The sequence below is a fragment of the Bicyclus anynana genome, chromosome 9, assembly GCF_947172395.1.
Source record: "Bicyclus anynana chromosome 9, ilBicAnyn1.1, whole genome shotgun sequence".
Classification (NCBI taxonomy): domain Eukaryota; kingdom Metazoa; phylum Arthropoda; class Insecta; order Lepidoptera; family Nymphalidae; genus Bicyclus; species Bicyclus anynana.
Window position 1 is genome coordinate 5,987,222 of NC_069091.1, and position 8,184 is coordinate 5,995,405.

An 8,184-nucleotide genomic window follows, 5' to 3' on the forward strand; every position below is an offset into this window, starting at 1 on the left:
TACAATATTTTCACTCCTATTTATAGCTCGACTGAACTTAACCGTTCATATAAAACCCCTCAATAACAATAAACAAGGCGAAATCGCTATTACAAAGCATAATCGCTTATATCGCTCAGTGAGTTATGACGTCGGCAAAGCGACAGATTGCCAGCATTACCGTAATAAATTGCTGTAGACACCGTGCCGGGAAGGTAGATGACCTTTGTTTTATGTACAAACTGCTAGATTTAGAAATATCTAACCATAAATTAGTTATGAAATCGAAAATTTTAAAGACCCCCGAATGTCATAAAGTTATTAATTAGGTTACACTCTCAATCAAGTCATCACTATTCTCTTTCAGTGCGCTTTCATTTGAGATCCCACTTGAGTATATTTGCAGATATTTGCAGTTATTCTTCCCCAATTTCGACCCCCTACAACTTTTAAACGGCTCAACCGATTTTCATCAAACATGTCTAAAAACACTCGCACATAAGTCACCTTTAATATAAAAAATAATATAAAAAAAAAACTAATTTTAATCGCTTCATCCGTTTGGTGCCACAGACAGATTGGCAGAAAGACTGACACACCCAATTTCTAACACACCTTTTTTGCGTCGGGGGTAAAAACTAAAAAAGGTACAAGTTAATCGTAAACCCTAACTAATATTAATAATCCAATTTTGTTCCTCTTTCACACCAAAACCACCGTACAAACTTCAAAAAATTTTTCATTAACAGAAAGCTGCATGCTGTCGTTTATTAGTTTTAAAAAATCTTTTACCATTTGAAAGCGTTTCAGGAGTTTCAACTGCGTAGTTAATCCTACAGGAATGCAATCACGGAAAGCTGCTACTTACCCATATAAAAGAATTTAACAGTAGGTAATATATTTAATAGTCTCTAATTATATAGAAATTTTAACTAGTAAGAACCTACGCTTCAACCCACAAAGCGCTCGTAAATTATAGAGCAACCTAAATAACAGCATATCAAAATTGTAGACTTTAAAGCTAAGCTTTTATTAAATAGACAATTCTTGATCATTCTATTAATGCAAGTTGTTACGCCAACATGTCTAACCTACTGAGAAATGAAGTATTACGTGAAATAAAATATGTCCAGTCTGTGGGTGCTAAAATTTTCCTTTGTCCTTTTATTGGCAGGACAAAATCACAAATGATTGGCTTTTATATTATGCGCGTACTAATGCAATGCACGATCATACAACTTTTTGTTACTCTCATAACTGATGGCAGCAAAGATTGGCTTGAAATCGTCAACGTTGCTCCAAATCTTGGTGTAATTATAATGGCCTACATAAAGTATACAACTGTTGATGCATATAAAAAGATATATGAAGAAGTATTTCACCATTTTAGAGAAGACTTTTGGGACATCGTAGAAGCACAAAATGAAGGACATCAGAAAATTCTTAAAAAATACAAATGGGTAGTGACTGCAATCAATCGCTTCTTAGTTTTCTACTCTATTCCTTTAATCCTAATGGTCGATTCTATTCCATACTTCTTCATGAAGTATGAAAAAAGAGTTCATGGTGATGAATTGTTTTTATATCCTTACGATGCATGGTATCCATTCGATAAATTAAAGTGGTACGCCGTTGCATATATTTGGGAAAGTTTTATGACAGCAACTGTTGTTGCTGTTTTTGGTATAACGGACGTAATACACGCATCTTATGTCGGATTTACTTGTATGGAATTAAAATTGCTTGGAAACTGCTTGGAAGAAATCATAAGTCCTGATGACGTTGCAAACCTATGTGACGAGCGTAACTCTAACGAAATTCACCGAAATGTTGTAAGAAAATTGAAAATTATTATAGCAAAGCATAACTTCTTAGCCAAGTATGTATTTTTTTACTATCTAAATCTAATATATGAATGTTATAAATAATTACCATTCTTGTTTATTTTGTTTTAGAATATCATCTGAGCTCGACATAATTCTGGGTGATGCAATGCTTTTTAACTATTTCATAGGATCAATATTTATTTGTTTAACAGCTTTTACTTTCACGGTACGATAGCTTTTATTAATTTATTTAAATATGTTTGTTTACTTTAGTATCCTGTAAAAATTATAATTCGACACATAAGCCAAAGGACGTTCACCGCTGAACATAGGCCTTTTGTAGTAACTTCAGACACTAGAATCGCCTAGAACCAGGAAACTCACTGTGTATCATTTGCGTCGTCTTAATTGGGGACGACTACTACCCTATAGTAGTCGGCCCCAATTACTATTCCCTTCATAGTAATTGGGGACGACTAACTTAACGGTTCCGAGTTGTCATTCGAACACCTTTGGAACTCATTATACGAGTAGATCGATATGATAAAGTGATGGATTTACCTACTATTATATTAATATGTTTCAGGTTGTCGATGTCAGCTACAAACGGATGCGTTACTTTCTTATGTTTATGTCGTTTATCATCGAAATTTTTAATCAGTGTCTTCTTGGACAAGTTTTGACTGATCATGTGAGTTAAAAGTATATATTATCTAATCTTTTTTTATTTCACGTAATAATAACTGCTCCCGTACTGGTTCATTGTTAGAGTGCAACTTTTTGATAGTCAGATAGGTATATATTATACTAGCGGACGCCCGCGACTTCGTCCGCGTAAAAATTGATGTAAAAATTCTCTAGCTCTACCTTACCCTGTTGGTAAACCTACCCAACCCTAACCTACCCTACCCCTACCTTACTCCCACCCTACCGCTAACGCTAACCCTACCCTCCCCCCACTTTACCCCTACCCTAATCCTACCCTACCCGTACCCTACCCCTACCCTACCTTACCCTACCTTACCCCTATCCTACTCCTCCCCTTAATCTACCCCTACCCTACCCCTACCTTCCTCCTACCCTACCCCTACCTTCCTCCTACCCTACCCCTACCTTCCTCCTACCCTACCACTAACCCTAACTCTTCCCTACCCCTACCTTACCCCTACCCTAATCTACCCTACCTTACCCTACCTTACCCCTATCCTACTCCTCCCCTACCCTATACGTTCCATATCCTTCCCCTACCTCTACCTTGCCCCTACCCTACACTACCCTTACCTTATCCGTACCCTACCCTACCTCTATCCTTCCCCTTACCTACCCCTATCCTATCCCTACCCTCAGCAAAATTGGTCCAGCCTTTTGTGCGTGGTGCAATGACCAAAAGACTATAATTTCCCAAGCGACTTCTATCCTAATACTATAAAGAGATTAAGTTTGTGTGGTTGTCGGGGGTAATCTCGGGATCTACTGGACCGATTTGGAAAATTCTTTTACCAATTGAAAGCTACATTATTTGCGAGTGTCATAGGCTATGTTTGGTCCTCATATTCACACGAGAACGGGAACCACGTAATTGAAACCGTGGGGCGTCATATAGCGGCATTTTTGCGACTTTCAGAAATTTTGTATTATCTCCGAAACTATTTAAATATTTAATTAACATACTGTAAAGGGCAAATCTTATCTCTATAATATCCTTGTGATTATTTAATAATTTATTTTGATAAGGATTTAAGTTTACTTGTGTAAATAATGACGTAAACCTTAGTTTAAAATTTAAATAATTTATTAAAGTACTAAAGGTACTTTATCTGCTAAACTTTTTTGTAGAACTTTTAAAGGTTCAAAAAGCCTCCATACATTTTTTTCAGTTATACGCAATGGTTGAGGCACCGCATGCGAATAAGTAAGTTTTTCGGTCCGACCTGTAAGAGAAAACCCGCGATAACTCAGTAGGTTTATATGATATAAATATAAAATAGCACTCCCCGGTAACGTAGCATTCTACTGGTGAAAGAATTTTTAAAATCGGACCAGTAGTTCCGAAGATTACCCCATTTCAAAAAATTGTTACAAACTTACAAACTTACAAACTTTACCTCTTTATAATATTAGTATAGATTAACATTTTACTTTATCTCACGTGATATTACGTCGGAGTATGCCCGACTAGTTTCGAACCCATACGGGGCCCTTAGTCATGAGCTGGTTCTTGCATCGCGGCACGATCCAAACTGCGAAGCGGCTGCGCGAGGCGCTGCTGCACGCATTGCGCGCGCGGAGAGGGGTTGAGTGGTGGGGAGTGAAGGTGCCGTTACACTCTCCGACGGTTCATTAATGTCATCTTCATTAGACTCGTCTTCTTGTAAGCAAACCGAACTAATGCTATCTTGTTCCAAGTTTGTTGTATGTGACAATGAAAGAAATAGCGGTTTCCACGCTGTGGGCAGCAACCACGCTGTGGGCAGCAATTTCTATCGCTTCACGTATCTTACGAGGTACTAGAAACTTTTCCCTTGACAATACAGAAGCCTTATCAAAACGGATATAATGAGTCGTACCCGAAGCTAGAACATGCTCGGCTATTGCTGAACCGTCCGTGTCCACCTTCTTCACATACGGAGCATGAAGAAGGTGGACACGGACGGTGGAAACCGCTATTTCTTTCATTGTCACATACAACAAACTTGGAACAAGATAGCATTAGTTCGGTTTGCTTACAAGAAGACGAGTCTAATGAAGATGACATTAATGAACCGTCGGAGAGTGTAACGGAACCTTCACTCCCCACCACTCAACCCCTCTCCGCGCGCGCAATTGCGTGCAGCAGCGCGTCGCGCAGCCGCTTCGCAGTTTGGATTACATTGTAATCTTTGGTTTGGATCGTGCCGCGATGCAAGAACCAGCTCATGACTAAGGGCCCCGTATGGGTTCGAAACTAGTCGGGCATACTCCGACGTAATATCACGTGAGTCTTACCCGTGTTTCATAATCAATCAATATTAACATTTTACTATAAAATCTATAATATTATAGATATTTTAATAGTAAGAATGACGAAGAATATTGTTTGCTAATTGATACGAGAACTGGTCGATATTTCTGGGTAGGTATTTGGGTATACTACCCTAAAACAGAACTAGAGCTATGGCTGGAGAGTAGTGGGGATAAATCAACTAAGTATACATCCAAAGTGCGAAATTTTGCAAAAAAAAACAGAAATTTCTATATCTTCAAATTGAATTTATAAAGAGAAAAAAACTCGGTTATAATGGATTCTTTAACTTTGCCATATGCTTGCAATAAAGACAGGCTTATTAATTCTCCGAAAAATTCGCGGGCGTCCGCTAGATAGGTACCTAATGATTATGCTCATATTTATGATCTACTATAATTTGTTTATATTTCTCCACAGAGCAAATATATAACGAAAGCAATATACTTCAGTGACTGGCCATACGCCAGTCCCGAAGCGAAGAAGCTAATGCTGATGTTTATAATGTGGACTCAAAAACCATTCGAGTTGACCGGGAAAGGATATATTGTAATGAATATGAACAGCTATAGTAGCGTAAGTCATAAAAAACCAAATCTTTACCGTATAGCCCAAATAAATAAATTATTTTAAATTCTTAGGAAAGTTATTACCACTACGCTATGTCTAACAGCCTGTCCGTCTGTATGTCTATTCACGATATTCTCAAAGACTAGTGAACGGATTATCATGCAGTTTCTAACTTATAATATTATGATTAAGAGAAAAATTGCCGTACTTGTCAAAATTTAATGAAAATTGATTAAAATATTATCGATAATTTTATTAGAAGGGTCAAAAAAATCTATTTTATTGGAAATGTCATAAATATATGAAAATGAAATGAAAATTTAAAAAAATAACAAAAAAAATTTCAAGGCGAAATGCACCTCTTTTATTAATCTACATAAAGACCGCGGTAGCAAATATCTATCTTTTAAGGATAAAATATACAAATTTTGTTCACGTACAATGAATATATATGAATATTCTCGTGGACGAAATCGTTGGCGTTTGCTAGTATAATATCGTTATAATAATTGAATAAGAAAATGATGATGAAATATTTTTCTTTTTTTTTCAGATTTGTAGTACATCGTATCAATGTTACAACTTACTGCGTACAGTTTTTCAATAAATCAATATTGATTCAATTATTTATTAGTGCACAAAATATTATCTTTATAATGTTAATTATTGCTAGAGAACATTTAAGGCTCATCACAAAATGTGCATACGTATTGCACTTATTGTAAAATTGTAGTTTTTATGGTATAAATTAAATAGTCATCAATTTGTAGTGTTTTGTTTGATTTTTCTTTAATTTATTTCCGATTGATTAATATTTTATTTTTAATCTAAAAATATTTATTATAAGCTTTCTATTCGTGTATGGTATAACTTACACACTGACTGTAAAAAAAATTCTCACCATGAGTTCGAGCAAGTCTTTCCTAGTAAATGCCATTAAAGAAAGTCTATATTTATAAATTATCTATTTATATGAGCATAATTATGATTTTAATTATTACAAAATCACGACTATTTTTATTCGAAATATAAAATGTATAATTAAAGAATTATTACATTTTTATTAATAATATTACTTTTATTATCACGAACTTTTTTAAGATCTATTACATTTTTATAGTTTTTTTTCCTTTATAAGGACTGGTAATCTAAGCAAACATCAGTCCTTTGAACCCTATCAACATGGGTACAAAGCATCTAATAATATTATTTTTATTAGTTGCTCGTCAAGGGCTACTAGCCGAAGATGGAGATGATGACGGTGAGTCCAAACTTTACCTCATTTTTGTTTTGAGCATTTTTAGTTCCTCTAATTTTTCATTTCCTTCTGAGCTGACTGTTCCGTATTCATATATTTTTTCTCAGGTATTTATTTACACTTGCTTCAATATTTAACAATATTTAAAAAGTGTTATATGTGTATGTAACACATATAACACTTTATAGTTTTTAAGTGTATTCATAAAATATTAAAAAAAATACTTATATTTTCTGTGATTATTTTTGTACTGTTTATGTTCTGTATTCATAAAATATTTAAAAATTACCTATATTTTTTGTGATTTTTTTAAATCCATGAAAAAATATTGCAGTAAAACATTTGTACTGTATATTTATTCTCTTACAGATGATAATTCATCGTCCAGCGCTGTAGCAAATGCAGTAGCGGATGGTAAGTTTGTACATTATCTAGCAATTTTAATTTAATCTTTAAAGAATTTCAATATTCTTTTTTTTAACGAGTTTAATAACTTAGTCCCCGTTAGTATTTAAAATCAAGTTACACAAATTCTTACATTTAAATATATTAATAATTATAATTTATCTATTGCAATAGCGGAAAGTGATGGAAATGGTTCAGCGAATGCAGTGGCAGAAGCAGATGGTAAGAAAGATAATGAGAAGTGATTAACTATTTTTATTCATAACCCTTTAATTATACATCAAATTAAATTCAAAAACATTTTTTTTGCAGCGGAGAGCGAAGGCAACGGATCAGCAGAGGCAAATGCGGTTGCTAAATGTGAGTATTTAATATCAAGCATTAACCACTGATACCATATATTTCCTATGCCTTCACCTATTGCATACTATATGATATTTTGCCACACATTGTTTTGTCGCCGTGGAGGCTTGGCTCACTAAAAAATCTATAACCTCAACCCTAATAATTATCATGTTTACTCTTAAGTTGTTGCAATTCGACTTATTTTCAAGTAATCTTATGATTTCGCAATCAAATGTTCGCAAAAATGTTTATGCATTTTAAAAGACGTCTTTAAACCACACCCTTGTCACAAGTCCTGGGACTTGCTCGATGTGCTTCCTCTACCACAAATAGTAAAATTAAGAGTAGTCTATTGCGTAAGCGATTAGTGAGTTTAAGTATTAGCGTACCTATTGTAACTGGCAGAGCCGATGACCAAGGTCGGGTCAGCAGTTCTGTCCACATTTTTATTAATGACTCTACGTTTTCTACGACATATATCAAAGGATGTAGGCGGCGCTTAAAATGAAAACTTCCTGGTGGCTTGACACTTTCAGTTATAATAAAAATTAACTTCACTTTAACAATCTTACATACAAATGCATACCCTTATACTGAAAATACTCCCGAAACACAGATCAGCAACCAGCAATGTATGTTTGTTCCTAATTTAAACTTGCATATATGCAGCATTTTAACTTAATACTGGGAAATCTGATTTACAATTCAACTGGTCAATTTTATAAAAATGGGCAATTTAACAAGTGAAGGTATATTAAAGGTACAAATTTAACTAAATATGAATTATAAATAATTTTCAG

The 8,184-nt window shown here is 34.6% G+C and overlaps 1 protein-coding gene across 1 annotated transcript; it reads left to right on the top strand.

The window, feature by feature from the left end:
• Positions 1 to 1,061: 1,061 nt before the first annotated feature.
• On the top strand, positions 1,062 to 6,120 carry LOC112045126 (odorant receptor 13a-like). The gene is made up of 5 exons (XM_052883407.1): positions 1,062 to 1,858; positions 1,935 to 2,031; positions 2,392 to 2,496; positions 5,227 to 5,382; positions 5,930 to 6,120. Exons 1-5 carry the CDS (start codon positions 1,062 to 1,064, stop codon positions 5,981 to 5,983), a joined length of 1,209 nt encoding a protein of 402 aa, XP_052739367.1. The 3' UTR covers positions 5,984 to 6,120.
• Positions 6,121 to 8,184: the final 2,064 nt, after the last annotated feature.

Coding starts and splice junctions, on each gene's coding strand:
- LOC112045126 (XM_052883407.1), top strand. CDS start 1,062: ATGTCTAACCTACTGAGAAATGAAGTATTACGTGAAATAAAATATGTC. Junction 1,859..1,934: donor AAGCATAACTTCTTAGCCAA/GTATGTATTTTT, acceptor ATTTTGTTTTAG/AATATCATCTGAGCTCGACA. Junction 2,497..5,226: donor GACAAGTTTTGACTGATCAT/GTGAGTTAAAAG, acceptor ATTTCTCCACAG/AGCAAATATATAACGAAAGC.